Source organism: Diuraphis noxia, unplaced genomic scaffold, assembly GCF_037042655.1.
Source record: "Diuraphis noxia isolate RWA-SAM2 unplaced genomic scaffold, SU_Dnox_SAM2 contig0011, whole genome shotgun sequence".
Classification (NCBI taxonomy): Eukaryota; Metazoa; Arthropoda; class Insecta; order Hemiptera; family Aphididae; genus Diuraphis; species Diuraphis noxia.
In genome coordinates, this window is record NW_028301721.1 from 88686 (window position 1) to 114568 (window position 25883).

The window sequence follows — 25883 nt, forward strand, 5'->3', positions numbered from 1 at the left end:
TATTATTTATAATAGCAAATATATATATTTTTTTTTATTTAAATGAATAAATTAATGGTAAAAAAATATATTGAAGATGATAGTAAAGAAAAATCTTTATTTGAAATACCTTCACGAGTTTTAGTGGTAGGAGCATCTGGCTGTGGTAAAACAACTTTGTTGTATAATATGATTATAAGTTATTGGATTCCATATAAAAATCTATATATTTTAAAAAAAAATATTGATCAGCCAGTTTATAAAAAATTTAAAAAAATATTTGATGGAATATCTTCTATAAACATTCATTTTTCTGATGGTGATATAATATCTGTTGATGATTGTGAACCTAATAGTGTAGTGGTTATTGATGATTTTTTTTTAGAAGATCAAAAGTTGATAATGGAATATTTTATAAGATCGAGATCAAAGAATATTAGTGTTATTTATTTAACACAAAGCTATACTTTAGTAGATATAAAAACAATAAGAAATAATTTAACTGTTATAATTGTTTTTAATCAGTCAAATTATTATATTGAAAAAATATGGTCCGATTTTATTAGCAAAATTATACCATTAGACAAATTTAAAGACATTTTTAGAACTTATTGTAAAACATATGATAAAAAAAATAAAATAAAAACATATGGTTTCATAACAATAGACATAATAAAAAATTTTATCTATGACAATAAAGGTAATGATATTTTAAGTATGATGAACGATGAAAATTATTTTTTATGTAATAAATGGATATCAAACAAATTCAAAATGAATTTAAAAAAAAAATAACATTTGAAGACCAAAACAATTCCAAGGTAGGAAATAACATAGAAAACGAAACAGAAAAAATGAAACATATTATTCATCTTAGACAAAATTTACAAAAAAACTTTTAAAAAACAGATTTAGAACAATCCGAAAAAAAGTTAAATTTTATAAAAAAAAGATGAAGATGAAGGTGACAATACTTACGCGTGTCCTATTCAGGCACACGTTGAATATACACCAAAAGAAATCCAAAAAATAATTAATCTTAAAAAAAATTTACAAAATAACTATAGAAAAACAGTTTTAAACGATAAATATACATCAGAAGAAAAAGTAAAACATTATGAACCAATATTAAAAGCCTTATCAAATGTTGAATCATCTGTTAATGATGTTAAAGAGGTTGCTATTAAAACTGATAATGATATTCAAAAAATGATAATACCTACTCCTTATAAACCTACTTATACAACTCCTTATAAACCTCGTAATCCAGAATTATTACGACTAACAGAATATCAAGATATTATGAAAACACCTAAAAGTTCTCCACGAATAACAACAAATGAATCTCCTAAGCCTAAAAATATAATAATATTAGGTGAAAATGCGTAAAAATATTTACCAACTTTATCAAATGAAGCTAGAGGTATTAATCCATTTGGATTATATCATAGTAGTAAAACTGATGAATTCATGATCGGAAAATACCCTATAATATTTGACTTTGATGATATCATTTTTAATGGAAAAAAACATATACTAACCCCAGGTATGTGGAGATTATTAACTCATACAGATGTTACAAAATCAGAATTTTATACAAAAGAAGATTTTGAAAATTATGAAAAATATTAATTGAAACAGATTCAATATACCAAAATAATGATATTAACACAGGAAAACCTAAATCAAGTGGAAGTGCTAAATATAATGAAATGATTAAACCTATTTGGGAAAAAATTAAACTAACATCAATAAAAACTAAAGAAAGTAAACCAAAAACATCAAAAAAAGATAAATCACCAACACTGAAAGAATCACAAAGTTTACCCAAAGGAGAAGGTTTAATAAAATATACAAATAATCCTATTGAATTTATTTATATTGATAATATAATAAAAATAATTGACAGACTATATTTTATATTAGCAGAAGAAATAGCGGGAAATTATGGTTTTCATAATGAAAAACTTGGTATTGTTCATTTTTTTAAACGAAACATGGAAACACTGATTGATACTCCCAAAAAAGGTGTTGAATATTTACTACAATCTTTGTTAAATTTACCAAAAGAATCAACAAATAAGTTAGAATATAATATTAAACAATTAATTGACAGACTACATATTATATCACCTGCAGAAAGATCGGGGAAAAACACTTATCATGATGAAAAACTTGAAATTCTTAATTTTTGTATTAAAAAAATAGAAAAGATAATTGATATTCCCGTTAAAGGTGTAGAATATTTAATGTCGTATATTTCACATTTACCAAAGGATATTATAAAAGGTTCAGGGTTTTTTAATGATTTTTTAAATTGTTCAAAATTACCTCCGATACATTGGACTGGATATAATTATCTAGGACCATTTACAAATTTAGATGAAAATATTCCCCCGTTTAACAAGTTAGACGAATATGTAAGAGAACATGATTATTTTTATAAAGATCATAAAGATAATAAAACAAGACATATCGCTGATAAAAATTTACAACAAAAAGCAATGGAAAGATTTTATGCTTCTGATAGTTCTTTGAATGAAAAAATTGCTGCTTTGACAACTGCAAATGTAATGAAAACAAAAAGATATTTAGGAATGAATTTAATATTTTAATAAAATTTAGTATTTTTTAAATAAATATTTTGTATAATAAAATGCATTTTAAATTAACTGAAAACCATAAAAAAAAGTTGGCTGAAGCTCATAAAAAAAATTATAATGCAACAATTCATATTGCTAGTGATAAAATATATAAAGGAGAAAATAAATATTATTTAGATCAAAATCAAATAGATAAATTAAAAAATGCCAAGAAAAAAATTCTGGAGTAAGGTTGGAGATTACACCGAAGCAAATTAAAGGTGGATTTTTACCATTAATTTTACCTTTTCTAGAAGCTGCAGCAGTAGCTACTCCAGCTTTTATTGCATTGTATGATAGTTATAAAGATAGTAAACATATGAAAAAAATAGAAGAGGAAATAATTCGACACAAAAAGGAAATGGAAAAAAATAAAGGTTCTGGATGGAAGACAAATAAAAAAAAAAATTGAAAAAATGATTAATTTCGATATATCAACATTTAGAAAAAACATTAAAAATTATCCAGGTTGTTATACAACTTTTTGGAGTAAAGTAAAAAATATAAATACTGAACCGTTAAGTAATTTTAATATAATAAAATTTGGAAATAATATAAAAAATTTTAGAGGTTGTTTCATGATAAATGAATTACCTGAAAAACCTTGGTTAAATGAATGTGGGATATTTAATTTAAATAATTCTACTCAAAATGGTTCTCATTGGGTTGCATGGAAAAAAATAAAAAAAAATAAAATATATTTTGATTCATTTTCGAGTACTCCTCCTCCTGAAATTTTAAATTATTTAGGTGATGATAATCTGTGGTATAACAATGACAAGTTTCAAAACTATAATGATCCTCCTATATGTGGACATTTATGTTTAGAATTTATTGACAATTATAAAAAAATTATTTAAATATAATATATTAAGATATTTATATTAGAAATATTTCTATTAAAAAAATGACGATTATTTAGTTATATTCTAAGCAATTTGTGATCGGAATCTTTACCTCCCATGTCAAGACAACAAATTTTAATATTTCCTAAATCTTGAAAAACACAAATATCATGAAGATATTTGAATAAAAAAGTACCTGTTGTAATTATTAAATCATTAGCTATCTTACAAATTTCGAGCCAAGTTGGTGATTCTAGTATTTTAGAAGCATAAGGCTTTCCATTTCCAGAAATATTGTGTCCATTATCGACGATTATAATATTTCCTTTAAAATAGGAATTGCATTTAGATTATATTTCATGATTTTAATATTTTTATTATTAGTAATATAGTATTCATATTTACAAAACTTAACAAATATTTTATTATTTAATATTGATTTTTCTATTTCATTTTGCATTTCATTTTCTTGTAATTTATTAAAATCTTTGATAGTTGTATCCATTGTTTTATTATACATTTCAATTCCTTTAACTAAGGTATATCAATTTCTTTTAAATAGTTATTGCATTTCAATTTTAATTATTAATATCATAAGTTTTGTAAAAAAAATAAAAAATATTTTAATAATTATTGCAATTCAATTTTTAATTATTAATTTCATAAGTTTTGTGAAAAATATTTTTGGGGAAATATTGCATTTCAATTTTTAATTATTAATATTATAAGTTTTGCGAAAAATATTTTAATAATTATTTCATTTCAATTGTCTGATCTTTTTGCACATTGTTTTCTTTGTATTTCATTTCTATTTTTTGACGCTCACCTTATTCGGGTGAGCGTTATGGGCATTTATGATATTTTTATGTAATTGTAGGATTTCCTATAAAAACTGATGGGTTATTTTTGAAATCCACCGTTAACTCATAGTTCATAGCAGAATAATCTTTTCTCGACCATTAATCTCTGTCGTTAACAACTTCGTCATTATTTGACTGTCATTCTCTACGTACTACACGCATTCTTTTGGCATCATTCTGAGATCGACCAATGTTTAACATTAGTCTAAGCATTTTAAAAATGAAAGTAGTACAATCAATTACGCCTTTAAATGATTAAACCAGCCAACAATTAACAGTTAATAAAATAACAATGTTTATATATTTGCCAGGCGACGCGAGCGCACAATACCTGCCTTAGTTATTAGTAGTATACAATATATAGGTATACAATTTACACGTTTATTTTAATTAATAATAACTAATTATTTATTAACTTAATCGGACTATTTTTTTGCCTTAAACCTTCTCTGTGATGTCCTCTTTAATTTAAAAAAAATTGCTTGACAATTGAATAAGTAGTTTCGGAGTTTATCCCGAACAAAAAAAAGCGACTTCATTGTATATAGTAGTATATATATATATATATATATATATATATATATATAGATATTAGTTTTTAATAAATTTAAATACCTAAATAAATCATAGACAAGTACGATAAAAATTAATAAAATTAAAATTGTTTTTAATATTGTTGAAAAATTAAACTCATGCTATAAATACATTTTACATATTATAATTTAAATTGAATATATTACACGTACGATCAACAATACCTAAAAAAGAAAATAATAATTATTTGTTATTTATGGGATATTATTAGTTGACCTACCGTAATATCATAGATACGGATTGATTAATACAGTATCTGGTCACTTCCCCGTTTGACATTTCCCCGTCACACGTTTCCCCGTAACCACTTCCCCGTAAGATATTTCCCCGTCCAATACGTTTCCCTGTACGACATTTCCCCGTCCATATTGTATTTATTTCTGAAATATTCAAACCATACCGAGATCGTGTAAATATAATAATATGTGTAGTATAATTAATAAAATATAAGTACTAAAATGGCGGGTAAGTCGTGGATGTCGCTCAGCTGAACAGTAGGTTACAAGTGGGTTACTGTAATGGATGAATTAAATTTGAATCCAATGATATTATATCATTGTATACGAAAAACGATTCTGAGCGAAGAAGGTTTATTTGTCTAGGATATATTATAGATTATTAAAAATTTTCAAATCTTAGATTTAAAAAGAAAAATTTTTATGAATTTCTAGTTTGAAATAATTTGCGAATTTTCGTGATTTTTACATAATATGTTGTCAAAATTCAAACTTTGAATGCTTGTAAAAAAAAATTGTGATTACGCATTTCTTTTATTTTTCAATTGCTATTGTAAAAATATGATAGGAGCCATGTATTAAATTTTCAAATCTCAGATATTAAAGGAAATTTTTTTATGAATTTCTAGCATAAAATAATTTATGAATTTCCGTGATTTTTACGTATGTTGTCAATATTCAAACTTCGAATCCTTGTAAAAAAAATTGTCACGAATTTATTTTATTTTTCATCTGCTATTGTTACAAGTTGTTAGAAGCCTTGTATTAAATTTTTAAGCTTTTCTACCGAACAAATAATTTTTTATCGATATTTAAAAAAAAACTAAAAAAGTTGAAAAATTAAAATGTCAGTAAAGAGCTCAAAACAAATCTAAATATTTTGAAAATTTTATCAAATATATAAAATGCCTATATAAACATTCAGTGGAAATTTCAAGTATCTGCGGTCATTTGTTTTAGACTTCTAGAGTTACAACAAAATAAGAAAATCACTAAATGTGAAATCCAGTGAAAATCCAATGTTGTAAAAATTTAAATTTCAAATCCTCATAAAAATATAATACGAAAAATATTTGTTGAAAACATATAACAATAAAATAGTGAAATTTAGACGTATAGAAAATATCGTGTCTACATAATGATGAACGTGATCTAAATGAGTACCTACTGAATAATTGGAATCGCTCATAATTCAGAACTACGACATTAAAATATTTTATAGTAATTTTTTGTTTTTTATTACTTATATTTTATATTTATGAATATACTTATAATAGACGGGGATCTGTCGAACGGGGAAACGTATTGGACGGGGAAATATCTTATGAGGAAGTGGTTACGGGGAAACGCGTGACGAGGAAATGGCAGATGGGGAAGTGTCCATGAATCAATTAATACATATAAACACTTTTAAAATATAAAGTTAATTGATTTATTTGAAATCAAACGAAACATAGTTTTTTTTATAGTTCATGAATCAAGAGTCAAAATATTGTTGAATAAGGTGAATAGCCTAACTGAATGGATTCATAACTACAATAGTACACATCAAGTAAGTAAAGATTTGAGAATGGTAATCTTTACAAAAGTTATCAAACACAAATCACACAAATTTAATTTAAGAATTAAAATTATAAAAAAATACTACAATATTCACTTACTTATTGCCTCTGTCAAATTCATTAGAAAGAAAATAATAAACATATTATTCAATAAATCACAATACACATAAATTATATTATATGGATGACCAAATATGACCAAAAAAACATTTAATTTCGTAGAATTTCACAAAAATCAAACGATAGAAGTCAAGAAAACGCATGATTTAAATTTAGGTTTACGGTATAAGTATTATATTGATATAAACAATTTAAGATTAGGTTATTCATGATTTATTAGTTATTTACAGCAAATTAATATGAACAAAATTAAAATACTTAGTTCATAATAGTATTTGTTTCAATAAAACTCATATTCAATTAGAAGATAATCAATGGCCACTATAACATATAAAGAGATGGGTTCTTTTCTATAACTGACTGTAACAGCAACAGATTTCAACAGCTTTAGTACTGATTGGTTGCACTAAGTTTACAAAATAATAATTAAAAAAGCGGGTAAGTCATGTATTTCACTCTGCTGTACAGTAGGTTACAAGTGGGTTACTGTAATGGATGGAATTAAATTTGAATCAATGATATTATATCATTGTATACAAAAACCAATTCTGAGCAAAGACGGTTTATCTGTCTAGGATATATTATAGATTATTAAGCATTTTCAAATCTTAGATTGAAAAAGAAAATTTTTTGTGAATTTCTAGTTTGAAATAATTTGCAAATTTTCGTGATTTTTACATATGTTGTCAAAATTCAAACTTTGAATGCTTGTAAAAAAAAAATTGTGAATTTCTTTTATTTTGCAACTTATATTGTAAAAATATGTCACGAGCCTTGCATTAAATATTCAAATCTTAGAATTAAAAAGAAAAACTTTTATGAATTTCTATCTAAGATAATTTGAACATTGCCGTAATTTTTCCGTATTTAGTCAAAATTTGAACTTCAAATGCTTATAAAAAAAAATCGTGCCTACGAATATTTAATATTTTTTAACTTCTATTGTAACAATGTGTTAAAAGCCTTGTATTAAATTTTCAAGCTTTTCTACCGAACAAATACATTTTTATCGATATTTATAAAAAAAGAAAAAAGCTGGTAAGTCGTGTATGTCGCTCTGCTGTACAGTAGGTTACAAGTGGGTTACTTTAATGGATGGAATTAAATTTGAATCCAATGATATTATATCATTGTATACGAAAAACGATTCTGAGCGAAGACGGTTTATCTGTCTAGGATATATTATAGATTATTAAAAATTTTCAAATCTTAGTTTTAAAAAGAAAAATTTTTATGAATTTCTAGTTTGAAATATTTTGCGAATTTTCGTGATTTTTATATATGTTGTCAAAATTCAAACTTTGAATGCTTGTAAAAAAAAAATTGTCATTGGAAATGGCAGATGGGGAAGTGTCCATGAATCGATTAATACATATAAACACTTTTAAAATATAAAGTTAATTGATTTATTTGAAATCAAACGAAACATAGTTTTTTTATAGTTCATGAATCAAGAGTCAAAATATTGTTGAATAAGGTGAATAGCCTAACTGAATGGATTCATAACTACAATAGTACACATCAAGTAAGTAAAGATTTGAGAATGGTAATCTTTACAAAAGTTATCAAACACAAATCACACAAATTTTATTTAAGAATTAAAATTATAAAAAAATACTACAATATTCACTTACTTTCTGCATCTGTCGAATTAACTAGAAAGAAAATAATAAATATATTATTTATTAGATCACAATACACACAAATTTTATTATATGGATGACCTAATATGACCTAAAAAACATTTAATTTCGTAGAATTTCACAAAAATCAAACGATAGAAGTCAAGCAACCACATGATTTAAATTTAGGTTTACGGTATAAGTATTATATTGATATAAACAATTTAAGATTAGGTTATTCATGATTTATTAGTTAATTACAGCAAATTAATATGAACAAAATTAAAATACTTAGTTCATAATAGTATTTGTTTCAATAAAACTCATATTCACTTAGAAGATAATCAATGGCCACTATAACATATACAGAGATGGGTTCTTTTCTATAACTGACTGTAACAGTAACAGATTTCAACAGCTGTAGTACTGATTGGTTGCACTAAGTTTACAAAATAATAATTAAAAAAGCGGGTAAGTCATGTATGTCGCTCTGCTGTACAGTAGGTTACAAGTGGGTTACTGTAATGGATGGAATTAAATTTGAATCAATGATATTATATCATTGTATACAAAAAACGATTCTGAGCAAAGACGGTTAATCTGTCTAGGATATATTATAGATTATTAAAAATTTTCAAATCTTAGGTTTAAAAAGGAAATCTTTTATGAATTTCTATCTAAGATAATTTGAATATTGCCGTAATTTTTACGTATTTAGTCAAAATTTGAACTTTATATGCTTATAAAAAAAAATTGTGAGAATACGGAGCTTTCGGAGGGCCCCGCACACCACCCACAACGTGAGGGGAACACTCAAGCTGTGACCTACGAGCCGCGCCGCACAACAAACCTGAGATTGTTGCGGCGGAACTCGTAGGTTTTAACCCTATATGGGGTAATGAAACGCCATTTAGTAAATAGATAATAAAAACTGAATTTAGGGTAATAATAATAATAGTAATAATTTATATTAAACAACAAACACGACAATAATAATGGTTAAATGGTATGGTGTGGCTCCCGCACACAAGATTACAATATTTAAAAAGTTTTGAAATCATAATTGTTTTGGCACACGGCAGTTATAGGAATAGGGCACACACGACTAGTGCGTAATAATACCAGGTCGGCCCACGAGGCCCGCCATCACCTGTGGTGATCTTAATAATAATGTAAGAGTAATAATAATATGGCCACCATTGGGTTACCGCCTGATATTGAAACGAAAATAATAATTATAAATAATAATTAAAGAAATATAATATAACAGCCATAAGTGAGAAGGACCTGGGGGGGGGGGGGGAATATTATGTTGATACGTTACACCGGACGTGTTGAGCTGTGGCCCTTTTGACAGCGGGACGGGTGGGCTGAGTAACCGCCAACACCCAAGCGGGTGGCATCACCCGTCGTGCTGCCGAAAATAGTAGCTGACCGGAACTCTGGTCCTCATTAGGCCCGTGTAGTGTCCTTAGCCCATCATATCGTTGATTAGCCGGTCTTGGACAAAATGTAATGAACGTAGACGCGAGACGGATGTGGTAGAGTCGATAGCCGTGATCGTTCAGACGTTGTGCCCACTCACCGGTTTTGAAGAGAAAAAGAAAAAAATGCTTTGAGACGATGTTCGGTGGTGTCCAGCCGCTGGTTGTGGACGTCGTATTGTGTGAGTGGGGCAGGTCAGTATCGCATAATTAGGGGTATTCACAATTATGTGGGTACAGGTTGCACTGTCGGTACCGCTAGTGGCACGTCTTCCTCGAACGACGGTGCAATCCGACCGGCAGCTATTGTGTCGCAACTGAACTTTCGAATAGAGGGGGGGAAGCAGTGTGTGGAGACATAACTTTGTAGATTATCCAGTTATTGCTAATCTAGCGCGCAGCAATTATGACGATAATAATAATAATAATAATAATAGCAATTCCTAATCGCAAGAATAATAATACTTGTGCACAGTGCCGCAACAACCGGGGGTGCTAGGGGTGCAAAGAACCCCCGGGCCCCCTGTAAATCATAACAATGGGCCCCGGGCCCGTGGCCGAACTATTTGGAACTTTTTTTCTTTTAAAATATTTATTTGTCATTTAAAAATTATAAAATATTATTAACTTATGAGTAATGAGTATGTTTAACAGTTATCGCAACCCGCATCGCCAAGACACGCCATACAAGACGTCTTATTTAGGTGTATTATATAGGTAGTGACATTTCCAAGAACAATTTATACATGTACAGAAAAATAATGGTAACAGTCGTTGCCGGATAAATTGAGCAGGCATCGGCGGCGGCGGCGCGATAACGAAAGACCCAGGGCCCAGGGGTACGCAATTGTGGTGCGCCGCGCGGTCAAAACACACCGCGACTAGTTTGGGATACACCGAAAAGTACCGCCGCCGCCTGCTCAATATATCTGGCAACGACTGTACAAAACATATTTTTCCTATTTATAGATTTATAGGAAATTACAAAATATTATTGATAAATCCCAATTTCCTATAATAATATAATCACTATAATCACAACCAGCCGAACTGTCTAACCTATGAATTTCTAGCTTAAAATAATTTCTGTATTTTCGTGATTTTTACATAATATGTTGTCAAAACTCAAACTTTGAATGCTTAAAAAAAAAATAGTGACTATGTATTCCTTTTATTTTGCAACTGCTATTGTAAAAATATGTTAGGAGCCTTGTATTAAGTTTTCAAATCTTAGAATTAAAAAGAAAAACTTTTATGAATTTCTATCTAAGATAATTTGAACATTGCCGTAATTTTTACGTATTTTGTCAAAATTCAAACTTTGAATGCTTATAAAAAAAAATTGTGACTACGAATTTCTTTTACTTTTCAACTGCTATTGTAACAATATGTTAAGAGCCTTGTATTAAATTTTCAAGCTTTTCTGCCTAACAAATAAATTATTATCGATATTAATTTAAAAAAAACTATTAATGATCGAAAATTTGAAATGCCTATTAATAGTTCAACTTAAGTCGAAATTTTTTGAAAATTGAATGGTGGATAGAATATACTTATATAAACATTAGGTGAAAATTTCATGTATCTATGGTCATTTGTTTTAAAGTTACATCAAAAACCAAAATCGATTTTGTCGAAAAATGAGTGTGCGTAAAATTTCCCGTTTTTCCCTTAATTTTTAGTTTGTTTCTCTCAATTATTAAGAAAAGTATTAAGAATTTTTTACTTTTGACCCCCCAAAGTACCAACTAGATTCACTTTCTGATCGAACGAGGTACTGAAGTCAAAAATCGAAGCATTTTTACTGCCCCAAAACGTGATGACAGAACAAAAAAAAAAAAAAACACACATCATGGTAAAATCAATACATTCATCGCTCCGCTCAGAATCTAAAAAATACAATTTCCTGGCATCCCATCTCTAGACTTTAAATTTTAACTACTAAAGATTTCGTTTGTGCTGAGATGTGCTCATGGATCATATTTTATGTTACAACCCCTAATAAGCTACAAGGAATCTTTATTGGGGGAGCCAGCAAAATGACTCAAAATGAGTCTTTCATTAATAATTTGCTACTGAAATTCTGTATCTACTTATTATTCGATGTTTGTGCTCCTTATAATAAGGAGATCTCCTTAATTGTATAGGCATTTCATGCATTATTACACTTATACCATAAAATAAATCAGCTATAAATGTATCAGCTATAAAGTATAAAAATAACATTTTGCAATTTACCAATATGGTTACAAAATATAGTAGGTACCTACTGGTTACTTATTCCTGGTATACGGTCTTATCACGTATTAGTAGATAAACTCTTAAATAATAAATAAATGGATAGACCATCAGATTCTTATTGTTGTTCCAAAACTGATAACAAAGTGAGGAGTTTTTTTTTTAAATATTAAATATTAATCATTATTATAAGCTAAAATCAATTAATTATTAAACCTAATTATTCTGAATTAAAGTACGATTTAAAAATTAATTTTATAATAAAAACCAAATGGGTATTCAATATTATTATTTATTTATCATATAATATCACAGAATATAATATGTTCACTGTTTAATGCCTCATTGACAGTCATTGGTTTTTGAAAAGTATCAGTTTGGTATACTTTGATCTTATTTTGTTCTGGTCATTTCGTTAGGTTTCTGAATAACTAACTTAGGCAACTTATCTTTATGTGTATCAACAATAGAATGATTATCATCACAGCCACTTAATTGGAAACTTCTCTTGTATTGATATAAATTCATTTTAACTTGAGTAGTTAAAAACAAAACTGTCTGCTTGTAATTTTTAACATTGTAATAGCTTCTAAAAACTCCGTTTCCAAGCATATTTTTATAATAGTATGACTGGTCTTATACAATGCTCCACAGTTCTTTTGACTAAGCAGCTACCGACTTCTATTTGAATTGCTATCAGATGTATTTATGTAAAACATTTTCTTACAGTTTTCACAGTTAATTTTTTTTTCAATTGCTCTACTCACAAAACTAGCTATATAATAGCTTACATTTTCAACAAATAATCCAACCTCCATAACATCTAAAAAATCATAATCAATATTTGTCTCTTTGATTTAAAATAAAAATAAATAGCCCTCTTTATAAAATTCTGATTCAAACACATCAGATACAGTTTTTTTTTATGAACTTTTAAAAATAGTTCAAATGAACTTGAAAATTTATCCATCTTACCCATATTTTTTAATGAAATAAAATATTTAACTTTTATAACTAACAGTAAGTTAATATATTTAAAAGTAACTCTGTAAGATGTTAACTCAATGGAGAACAGATAAAATTTGAAAAACCAATAATACTATAAATATAGGAAAGGTACCTTTATCTTTTTTACCTATGTGAAACATGTCATATTGATCTTTCAATCAATTATGTTTAATATTGATATGTAGGTACCTATGTAACTTAAGTAACTAAAATTATATTAATTTGGAAAACCCAATGCTTTATGCTTTATGTTAAGAAGATATTATTTTGTATAATTTGTTAATTGATTTAAGTTTATTATTTGTCAATTATACATAGTACATATTATGTATTTATTTAAAATAACTTATAATTTTCATATCAGATTGACTAGTAAATTACAAAATAAATATTTTTTTTTAAACAATATGGTGTATTTCAATTGCTGTAGTACATAAATGATTATAATAAACAAATAACATTTATTAATTTTAAAACAAAGTAAATCAACAATTTCTATGTATTTAGAGAAATAATTCATAAATATACAGATACAAATGTATAATTTATGTACTTGGATTCAGGATTAAGAGCCAAGACTAAATGTTTAGTCAAGAAGCTCCTACGAATTTAGTGGTCGGCTTCATTGACTACATTAACGAAAGTCAACAGTTTAAAGGAATACCAGGACCAGTGTGATATTAGGATTTTCAGACTAAGACCGCATCAACTATACTCTGAGATATATAACGTGCACGTATGGCAAGGCACATACAATAATTTATTGATGAAATATACAAGAAATAATAATAATATAATCATTCGCTAGTGACTCGGTACCGGCGCCTCAGTACCAATCAATAGGAATACAAGGTATAAGTAATAACATAAAATAATCAATAAGTAAATAATAAATAGTACTATCAACACATATGATAGTAATAATAGGTAATCATAATAATAATCAACACCGGATTATGATAAAGAATAATACAACACAAGATATTATGACAATAATTACGCGCGTCTCCTGCGACCGTTGGTGATCACTTGGTGGTTGCCAACTCTGAATTGATAACAGGTACGGCGACACTATGACCACTGACGATTGAGTCCACACGTAGCACTCATCATTGGGTGTGGCGGCTAAGATGACGTATATCAGAGACTACCGGTGTGGGTTCGGTTTAATCATAACCGAACGCACGCGTATTACCGGCGATTCACAGCTGCTTGCCAAACAGCGATCGTATAACAATATCACCACAGGTCGCACGAACAACACGTGAATATAATCTATGTCGGACGACCGGGCACCGTATCAAAGACACTAATACGATTAACGGAGCGGCGAAACACAGCCTATGGAGGTTACGGCAACGGATATTTATAATACGATTATTACGGCGGTGATATGGCGGCACGCGTCGCGTGAACGGCAAATCAAGTCGCGATCACAGAAGCACAGGCAACGCTTAACCGCAAGCCGGCCAGCGCAACGACAGAACGACGGACTGTACGTTGACAAAGGTCGTTGGGTAACTAACTAGGTCAACGTTTCACAGAGTCTACGGCGGACGTGCGTTTTCACTTATCGGTGACAGCATGCTAGACGGGCGGGGGAACGGCACGACCGGTTCATAGACGTATTGGCTATACATCGACTGAGGCACTCGAACATCCTCCCCCAATGAAAAGCCCTGGTTTTCATGAGACGTGGCAGGCGCTGGAGCATTGAAGATTGAGAACGAGCAACGGTCGCGGAGCCTGACATTGGTACGAAAAAAAATAATAAGATAATAGTACAATAGCTCAAAATCTTGAGATTATAAATACAAGTGATGACATCATAAATAACACATGAGTAATAACATAAATAAAATTCAAAGTTTAACAATTAACCTGGTTTGCCAGGGTGTGCCCCGAGTATAATTGATGTGGTCAACCTGACAATCCAGAATGGTTGGTGAGCAGCAGGCAGACACTAAGGAATAGAATAACTCAATTACCCCGACACAGCAAGCACAAATAAATAACATGGGACACTAAATTACTCAAATTCAAAAAAAAAAAAGGCAACTACTCTGTGGGCAGCAGCACCAATTTTACAACTGGCCTGGTAAGCTCACCCTGGGCCGTCAACACTCTAGCTACACGCACAACGCCATCAGCTCCAGGCATGACACTCAAGACCCGACCTAGACGCCAAGCTGTAGGAGGGCTCTGGTTGTCTTATTGACAATTTTCCGGCTGTCCTCGGGTATATGATGTTCAGGAACAGCGAGCAGAGGTTGTCCAATTAAAAAGTGTCCCGGAGACAAGTAGCCGAGATCAAGAGGCGACGATGACATCGGAGTGAGTGGCCGCGAGTTTAAGATCGCTTCGATGCGGCATAGAATGGTAGACAGTTCCTCGAGTGACGGATTATGACTACCCATGACACGGGTTAACAAAGTCTTGAACGAGCATACGGCAGCTTCCCACAATCCACCGAAGTGCGAAGCACTTGGTGGGTTGAAAATCCACGTACACGCAGAGTGGGAAGACAGTCTGTGATGATTTTCAGGATTGTTCACTAATTGACGCAATTGTTTTGACGCTCCAACAAAATTGGTCCCGCAGTCTGAAAATATTTCGTAAGGAAGACCACGTCGCGCAACGAAACGATCGAATGCGGCCAAGAACGCATCAGTAGTCAAGTCCAATACTATTTCTAAATGCACCGCCTTCACGGCCATGCATACGAATACAGCGACATACACTTTATATTGTCTTGCCTTCCGCAAGCGGCATTCGCGCATTGGCAAGGGACCAGCGTAGTCAATCCCAACACGGGAGAACGGTCGGCAAGCTTGAACACGTACCGCGGGCAAATCAGCCATGAGGGGAGTTTGAGTTTGAGCAATTGCTCTGACACATATGGTACATGAGCCAATGACTTTCCTGATCACGCACCGCACAGACGCAATCCAAAATTGACGAGCGATTAAAGCTGTTATAACTCTAGGTCCCGAATGGCACGTCACAAGGTGCCAATGCCGGACAATAAGTAACGAAAGATAAGATGTCTTCGACAGTAATATTGGCTGCCTTTGAGCTTCTGTTAAATCAGCATGTGCCAAACGACCACCGACACGAATCAAGCCACATGGATCAATGAATGGGCGGAGCACTGCAAAGGTTCGAGGTGGCGCTTGATCATGCTGCACATTGTGTAGCAATTTCCCCAGTGTCTGTAATTGAGACGCTTTGACAAGAACTGTTAGGGAATCAGTCAATTCCGATTGACATAGAAAGGCATTGGAGTACGTCTTACCTTGACATAATCCGATAAAACGACGCATCCATGTGACGACTCTGAGCATGTTGGTGTATGAAGAAAAACGTGAGAACCATTCACCCTCAGTGTCGAGTTGCACAGCTAAGGAAACGCCTTTTGTTTCAGGCAGTTCTTCTAAGGACATTATACAAGGTGAAAGGTCCCAGGTATCTTCAGAATGACGTAAAAATTTAGGCCCATACCAATACAGGGGGAACTGCATAAGGGCTGAGGGCTGCATTCCGCGCGAAGCACAGTCAGCCGGGTTATCGTCAGTTCGTACATATCCCCATTTACACGATGGTAACAATTGATGCACCTGGTGCACTCGATTAGAGACAAATATTTTGAACAAGGAGTGTGGATTGATCAACCAAGACAAAACTATTTGTGAGTCAGACCAGGCAAAAACATTAGTGATAACGAGTTGAAGTTCAAGTGTCGCTTTGACGCGACCCATCCATCGTGCCAATAGAACAGAAGCAGACAATTCAAGTCGAGGTACAGTGATCTTCTTCATGGGCGCCATTTTTGTCTTGGACCCTAGAAGGGAAATGGAGACCGATCCATCTGGCTGAATCAAACGAAGATAGACGATTGCTGCGTAGCCTTGCTCTGAAGCATCACAAAAGCCGCAGAGCTGGACATGGGAACCATTTTTTGTAGCCAGAAAACGCGGAATCTTGACTTTAGTCAATGTATGGAGATCTTGGACAAAGATTTTCCAATCCTCAGTCAAGTCGGACGGAAGTGGCGCATCCCAACCTAAACCTGCCTTCCAGATTTTCTGCAATATATGCTTGGCATAGAAGATTACTGGAGCAATAAGGCCAATTGGATCAAAGATTCTGGCAATGGTTGACAGAACGGCGCGTTTGGTCATGACATCACACGAAGAAGAGACTTCAAAGCCAAAAGTGTCTTCGGAAGAGTCCCAATTTAAACCGAGAACCTTGACCACTCCTGCCTCAGGGTCGTCGAACTGTAAAATTCTTTGGACACGATCATCTTGTGGAATAGTAGTGTTCGATCCGTTTGATATGAAGCTGCCGCCGCCGGTGGTCGCGCTGTGTTGACCACCACGGTAATCGAATAGGTAATCAGTAACCATGTTCGTGGGCGCTGCGCGCCAGCAGCCGCAATGTTGGCAACACTACCGGTGACCGTTACCGGCGCTCGGCGCAGGCGAGCTCGGTCGTCCGCGTCACTCTTTTTTCTTGCTCAACGAGTATACAACAGCTCTGTGGTTCTTTTTTTTGCTCTACTCGCTCGTCCGTCAGCCATCTTTTCCCGTTTGGAAGTGTGCTCCGGAAAACGTGTTCTAAAGTTCTTTAGACATCGTGGTTGTTCGGCCTATTGACTGTCGTCGTCCAGTCTGTGATTCAGTTGTGAATCGTTAAGCTCATAACAACAGCTCCGTGTAGTTTTATCTACTTTCATACTTAGCGTCCACGTGTGCAGCTAACCGCTCGTTGCTCCACGACACAACGGGGCATCCGCTCGCACCCGTGGTCTAGTTCAGCAGCTCAGCATCTCCAGTTCAGCAGCTCAGCATCTACAGTCCATCAGCTCAAGACACCAGCCAGGGAGGCAGCTCAGTCGGTGATCACCGTTTCCCCCCCCGTATTAATATTGTAATATTGTTTCATATTCAATTACCTACTGCTCATGTGGAACAATACATGCTAGTATTTGTATATTTTAAAACTCAAATTGTTGTTATTTAATATTTGCCCTGCCCCGCCTTTATCCCGAGGACCGTGTGTCAGACGACAACCGCTAGTCAGGATCGTCGACGCAAACATTTGGTAGCAGAGCGTGGTTGATTGGTCCATCAACAGATCTGGTACTCAGGATACATGTGAGTAGTGCATTTTGTTTGTAGCTATAGCATATGAGTTTAAAGTGTATAAATTTATTTATCCCTTTCCTAATTCCTACCTATTTAGTGCTCTTAGCTATTAAGATTACTAGCTTGCTTATTATTATATTATATTTGTGATTATGGGGTCTCAATATTAATATAATATATAGTGTGGGTACTTTTCAGTAGAATATAGGTATAAGAATTTAACTCAACCGACTGCTCAGTTATTGTTACATTATATATAATAATTAAACTTATTATTTTAGTGTTGAGTTATATTCACTGTAACCGTGTTCGTGCGGCTAGGTTGTTATTATAATTAATTAATTTAAATTTACCTTAGTTACCTATTACAATAATTATTAGATAAATTATGTTATCATACCGGTGCTCCCTGGGTTGAATTTATTTATTGTTTTTTAATATTGGGTATAGCTATAGGTCCTTGCTTACTGACTGCTGGTCTAGTGAACACCTATCTTAGTGATTATAGTTTATTTAATTAATTGGGTTGTTTATTATTATTTTATTGTCTGCTGTTGACAGTTGAGTCTTAATAGTAGCACTTTCACCTAGTTATTATATTTATTATATATTTGTATAGCATAAGATTTAGGTGTGCGTCGTGGGCCGTGCCATTGCTCAGGTACTGTACTATAACTTTATATAATAATATTATTACTTTATTGTTTTTATTATATTATCCTCTTTAGGTTGCTCAACTGAAGTGTAAGGGTTATATGTTACATAATTGTTTATTTCTCTAGTTCATAGTTATTCTAATCAATTTAATTATTATAACTAGTATTGCATTGTTCGGTCACACCTGATTTTTTGATTAAATTATAATAGTAGGTGCTCCCCGAGTATTTTAATTTGTCTTAACTGTCATTAGTTGTTTATTGAGTGTGAGCTAGCGTTGAATTAGTTGCTTGTCTAGTTATTGCCTACACCAACTTTCACATTATATTTTTATTAGTTGATTTGTTTATTATTGTTTGACGTTGTTCACCGTCTGATCTATAATTGTATTTTATCAATTGTATAGTTAGTGTAGGTTGGTGATGGCATAGGTGTTGCCTATATCAATTAAGTCTTCTGACTTTTAAGTAACCAATTTAATTGCTACTGCTTAATCATTATCATTTGGCGTCGTTGATCAACGTTGTGCATTGTGTGACTTCATATTGATTATTTTAATTGGTTGAGCTTGCTCGTGCTCTTGCATTTGATCTGTTCTGTATCGTATTGACGTTCAACAACTAATCATATTCTGCTTCGATTGATTATTGTGGTTAGGCGCCTCTGTGCTTACTAGTGTATTAGTAACATGGGTGACGTAGAACGGGATGCTCGAGCCAAGGAGCGAACGATACTGCGTCGAGATGGTGTAGTGGCTAGGATTCGCCATGTTCATCAACTGGCTACTAGTTTAGCAACTAACCAGGCTGTTCGGCCTCAGTTAGCTGTTGCTATTCAGGACCTGGATGCATTGTGGGCCAGTTTCGAGGTAGAAAATAATGATTTGTTGTCAATCCTATCCAATTTGAATTTGCTGACAGAGTTTCCGGTAGGGTTGGATGTTGAGATCCGATCGTTAGTAGTGGAAATTAAGGCTGTGTGGAATGAAGCGCAACCGGTTTTAGGTGTGAGCGTTGGTACCGTTCAGCGAGTGACGTATGAGACCACTGGTGACAATTCGAGTACTTCTGCGGGGTCGTCCAAAGTTGATCCAGCACCATATGCGCCTTTACCTTTGGCACCTATGAGATTACCCGAAATTCCCCTGCCATATTTCGACGGTGAATGCCAGAACTGGCCAGCCTTTAGGGACTTATTCGGAAACTTGGTAGCCAATAATGACAGGATTCTTGATGTAACCAAGTTTTATTATTTGGTCGGGTGTCTACACCCTGATCCTCAGGAAGTGGTCAAAGGGTTTTTCATATCGAACGAGTCTTTCACCCTCGCTTGGGAGGCGTTGGCCGAACGCTATGACAAACCGCGCAGGTTGGCGTCATCAATCATTGACAAATTGATAAACGCTCCTGTCGCAAGTTCGGAGAATCATGCTGCTCTGCAGAAGTTCCTGTCAGTGTTTGATGAAAATATTGCGATCTTGGAATCGCTTCAGATTCCAGATTTAGCATCGTTCTTGTTGTTTTCTTTGGCTGCTCGGTGCTTACCTACATTTTCTAGACGTCAGTTCGAGTCTGAGAATACTGAAGAGTATCCATCGATCCAGAGTGTAATCAAGTTTGTGAAGGCAAGGATCCAGGTTATCGAGAATGCTGGTGTACAGCCGTCAGGAAGTTCGTCCAAACCGGCCAGTATCAAGAAACCTGTTTTCCGGCGAGATGCTAAGACAACCTTAGTAGCTGCTAAGCCTTCAGCAGCTGCCAAACCTACATCGTCCAAAACGACCCAAGCAAGGTCATCTTCCACGAAGTGCTTCTCGTGTTCTGGTGCTCACCAGTTGGCTGACTGTTCAAAATTCAAGGCCTTGTCTGTCGATGAACGATATAAGGTCGTATGTACCCATCGTCTGTGCATGGTTTGCCTTGGTGAAGGTCATATGTCATACAAGCGTCCGTCATCATGTGCCACATGTAAGCGCCGTCATCATACATTGCTACATCGTGACTCGGATTCGAAGCCTGTCAGTGCTCCAGCTGCCATGCTTGGTCGGCAACAATCCCCAACGGTGCTACTAGGGACAGCTCTGGTCCAAGTACAAGACACAGTGGGGAGTTGCCGCACTATACGTGCGCTAATCGATTCGGCTTCGCAGATAAGCGCGATAACATCAAAATGCTGTGAGCGTTTGGGACTCAAACCATCACGTTGGACAGTACCCGTCACAGGACTGTCTGGTCAAAGGGTACCGGATGTACATGGCGTTGTTCAGCTGACGATCCAGCCACGAAATCGCCCTACGCCGTCAATAAGCGTCAAACCTTGGGTGCTGTCTTCGATCACTACCGACATGCCAGCTCGGCAATTACCCGCTCAGGTCCGGGCTAAGTGTAGCCACTTGACTCTGGCAGATCCGAGTTTTGACAAACCTGCTCCCGTCGATATGCTCATCGGCGCCGACATCTTTCCACAAGTCTGGAATGATAAAAGCAGTTCGTTAGGCCCAGGATTCCCATCAGTGTACAGCTCGGTCTTCGGTTGGGTCCTGATTGGTCCGGTACAAGAACATCCAGATATTGGAGCTCAGTCGATGTTGGTGTCCTTGGTGTCTTCAATGGAAGCTCTTATGGAAAGATTCTGGTTAGTAGAGGAACCGGACGCAGCTCCGCAGCAATTCACGGAAGATGGTCTGTGTGAAGAGTTGTTCCACTCGGAAGTCAACAGGGATTCGCAGGGCCGATTTTCTGTTCCACTTCCTTTTCGCTCAGGTCAACCAGTGAAGTCCTTTCCGGGTTCTCGGCAGGTAGCCCTCAATCGGTTTCTGCCGCTAGAGCGGAAGTTGGCGGCAGATAACATCTTATATGCAGCCTACCGCAAGTTCATGTCCGAGTATGAGGAACTCGGCCATATGACCCGGGCAGAGGGTGTCGGACAGTATTATATTCCGCACCATGCGGTCCAGAAGGTTGAAGGGGATGATGTCAAGCTTCGAGTAGTGTTTGATGCTTCGGCGAAGTGTCACTCGGGAATATCCCTCAACCAGTGTTTGTTGGTAGGACCAAAGCTACAACAGGACATTGTTGATGTTCTGGTTGGGTTCAGGGTGCATAAAGTGGCATTCACAACGGACATTTGTAAGATGTATCGACAGATTGAGGTACTGCCGCAATATCGAGGATATCAGTACATCCTGTGGCGCGAATCACCTCAAGTCGCTGTCCAAGAGTATACCCTGAACACCGTCACATATGGGATAAATAGTGCTCCCTATTTAGCTCTGAGGGTTCTCCGCTACATCGCCGACACGGAATGCGCAGATCAGCCAGACGTGAAGGGAGCGTTGTACAATCAAACGTACATGGATGATATATGTGTTGGCGCGGAGTCATTGGAAGCTGCCAAAGCTTTGCAGTCCAACCTGATCAAGACTCTCGCCAGATCCGGCTTACAACTACGCAAATGGGCTAGCAACACTCCTGAGTTGTTGGACCATCTGCATCCGGAAGATCGTTCTGGAAGCCCGTTATCGTTCGAACAAAATAATGCCACGCATGTGTTAGGCATGTTGTGGAACCATGATTTGGACTATTTTTCCTTCACCGTCAACAACTTTAAATTGGTTCTCACAAAGCGAGGTGTCCTGTCCATGATCGCCAGGATTTTTGATCCGCTAGGTATGCTGTCGCCAACGATATTCTATGCAAAGACGATTATGCAACGCCTGTGGCTCGCGCAGGTTGACTGGGACAGTCGGATCCCGACGGATATCGTGGATGATTGGACCCGCTTCTACCATTCACTGGGTTGGCTGGTGGACATCCAAATCCCACGCTACATCGGTTGCTATACTGGTTGTAGTTACGTTCTCTGTGGTTTCTGTGATGCCTCCGAGAAGGGATATGCGGCGGTAGCGTATCTCCGCGTGACTGATCCGTCCGGAGCTACGGCCACATACCTCCTGGGTGCTAAAACCAAGCTAGCCCCAATGAAGACCATGACGATACCACGACTGGAGTTAAGTGGTGCATTGCTCCTTGCATCATGGTTGGCCAGGCTCAAGCGCATTTTGGAGTTCCGGTTGGGAATTTCTGATGTCTTCGCGTGGTCGGATTCGTCCATAGTTTTATCGTGGTTGAACATCCCGCATACGTCGTTCAAGACGTTCGTGTCGAACCGGATATTTCAGATCCAGTCCGCAGTACCTAGTTGCCGCTGGCAACATGTGCGATCCGAGGATAATCCGGCTGACTGCGCGTCTCGAGGTCTCCTCCCTGACGAGCTTAGGCGATGCAAGCTCTATTGGCGGGGTCCGACCTTCTTGCGATCTCCAGTTGAAGATTGGTCTCAGGAAATCCCACAATTACAATTGGGAGAGCTGCCGGAAGTAAAACCAGTGTGTTTATTGACTCGTGAAGATCCTCCGGTCGAATGGTTTATTCGGTTCTCCTCCTTTCATCAGATGATCCGCGTAGTAGCTCAGGTACGTCGGTTCATTCGGTTGTGTCAAAAGAGAAAGGTTGAGTTAGGGTTTTTGAAACAATCTGAATTGGATGAGGCTATGCTCGTGATCGTTAGAAGCGCTCAGGAATGCTATTTGAGTCATCTAGTAGCTGGCCTGCGTCGGGGGAGCCCGGTCCAGTCCAAAGCGCTAGCCCGTCTGTGCCCGTTCTTAGATTCAGACGGTATAATCCGCGTTGGCGGACGGATGCAGAACTCCAATTGGTCGGAGAGAAGAAAGCATCCTATGTTAGTTCCGAAAGAGTCTCACTTAGCGGTTCTGATTACACGTCATTGGCATCTTTATGCATGTCACGCTCGACCGCGGTTGCTCATCGCTCTCGTTCAGCAGCGATTTTGGGTCATCGGCATTCGCCTGACAGTTCATCGGGTGATTCGCAAATGCGTGTTATGTGCGAAAATGTCGGCTAATCATCCACAACCCATCATGGCTGCTTTGCCAGGATTCCGGGTCCGAGAAGCTCATCCGTTTTCAATAGTCGGCATAGATTACGCAGGTCCCTTACAGATGAAGGAACTCAGTCTGCGAAAGGCGCGCATCGTAAAGGTTTACATTGCGGTTTTTGTCTGTATGACCACCAAAGCGGTGCACCTAGAATCAGTGTCTGCTCTCTCGACTGAGGCCTTCTTGTTGACGCTAGATAGATTCGTTGCTCGCCGTGGTCTACCGTCGTCCATTTATTCTGATTGTGGCACCAATTTTGTTGGTGCGGCGAGGCAGCTGCGTCTTTTGGTCAACAATCCGGATAGTAGAGATCAGTTGTCAGGTCATATTGCGTGCGACTGGCATTTCAACCCTCCTGGTGCTCCCCATTTTGGAGGAATTTGGGAAGCTGCCGTTAAGTCGGCGAAGTCATTGCTTGTTCGTGCAATGGATTCCCAAATTTGGACCTTGGAAGAGTTCACAACGGTGTTGTGTAGGGTAGAGGCTGCCTTGAATTCGCGCCCCCTAGTACCAGCATCATCTGACCCAAATGATTTAGAATGTTTAACGCCCGGTCATTTTTTGATTGGTCGTCCTCTGTTGTCTATCCCAGAACCTGTCAGTGTCAGTGCACAAGTGGGACTGCAGGCTCGCTGGAAGCTCCTCCAGCAGTCCTTCCAGTTCTTCTGGCGACGTTGGTCTCGAGAGTATTTGAACACCCTCCAAGCTCGTGGTAGGTGGACGAAGACTGATACCAATCTCGAAGTTGGTACTATGGTTATCGTCAAGGTTAATGACGCGCCCCCGCTATCGTGGCCATTAGGAAGAATCATTGAGGTGTATCCAGGAACCGATAAGGTGGTACGGGTAGCTAAAGTTATGACCAAACAAGGGGTGTTTACTAGACCGGTGGTGAAACTAGTACCTCTCCCCACAGATCCGTAGATATTGAGACTCCCCCGTGTCCCTGCTTTCTGTATCCATTTGCACTTTATGTTTGTATGTTATTGCTATGCTCATTATGTTAATAATTAATTGTCTTACCAGCCATCATCACGCCTGCTGCTGGTTGTTGCGTCGGCTGTTCTGCCTCGGGTATCAGGTGAGGTATGGTAATTTTTATTGTTTACCTTTTGTTATATTTTCAGGTATTAAGCTGTTATAATATTTGTATATAAAAAAAAAATGTAACTAAAGACTTTGTTTGTGATATTAATTAACTTTTGCTCCTATTGTCAAATGTTGTAATGCTAGCCCAGCTATTGCTCTAACCATTGTTAATGTTATTAAATTTATTTATTTCTTTGCAAAAAAAAAGACTGTTAATGATGTTGCCCCTTTGTAAAAAAACCCGATCATTGCTCTGGGCTGCTCAACTGCTCCGTTCATCCGTTCGACTGCTCAACTGCTCCGTTCAACTGCTCCGTTCAACAGCTCAACTGCTCCGTTCATCCGTTCGACTGCTCAACTGCTCCGTTCAACTGCTCCGTTCAACAGCTCAACTGCTCCGTTCATCCGTTCGACTGCTCAACTGCTCCGTTCAACTGCTCCGTTCAACTGCTCCGTTCAACAGCTCAATTGCTCTGTTCAAGTGGTCACTTGCTCGGCCACCTATATCATGGTTGATCGAAGTCTGTTGCAAGTTCGCTGAACTTGCAAGGGGGAGTATGTTCGATCCGTTTGATATGAAGCTGCCGCCGCCGGTGGTCGCGCTGTGTTGACCACCACGGTAATCGAATAGGTAATCAGTAACCATGTTCGTGGGCGCTGCGCGCCAGCAGCCGCAATGTTGGCAACACTACCGGTGACCGTTACCGGCGCTCGGCGCAGGCGAGCTCGGTCGTCCGCGTCACTCTTTTTTCTTGCTCAACGAGTATACAACAGCTCTGTGGTTCTTTTTTTTGCTCTACTCGCTCGTCCGTCAGCCATCTTTTCCCGTTTGGAAGTGTG

The 25883-nt window shown here is 35.9% G+C and overlaps 2 protein-coding genes across 2 annotated transcripts; one reads left to right on the top strand and one right to left on the bottom strand.

The window, feature by feature from the left end:
* Window positions 1-15367: 15367 nt before the first annotated feature.
* LOC149054120 (uncharacterized) lies at window positions 15368-17599 on the bottom strand. Its single transcript, XM_089230632.1, has one exon. It carries the CDS (start codon window positions 17597-17599, stop codon window positions 15368-15370), a length of 2232 nt encoding a protein of 743 aa, XP_089086758.1.
* Window positions 17600-18659: 1060 nt separating this feature from the next.
* Window positions 18660-24878, top strand: LOC149054121 (uncharacterized). Its single transcript, XM_089230633.1, has one exon. The coding sequence runs from the start codon at window positions 19686-19688 to the stop codon at window positions 24876-24878; it is 5193 nt and encodes a 1730-aa protein (XP_089086759.1). The 5' UTR covers window positions 18660-19685.
* The last annotated feature ends 1005 nt before the right edge of the window (window positions 24879-25883 follow it).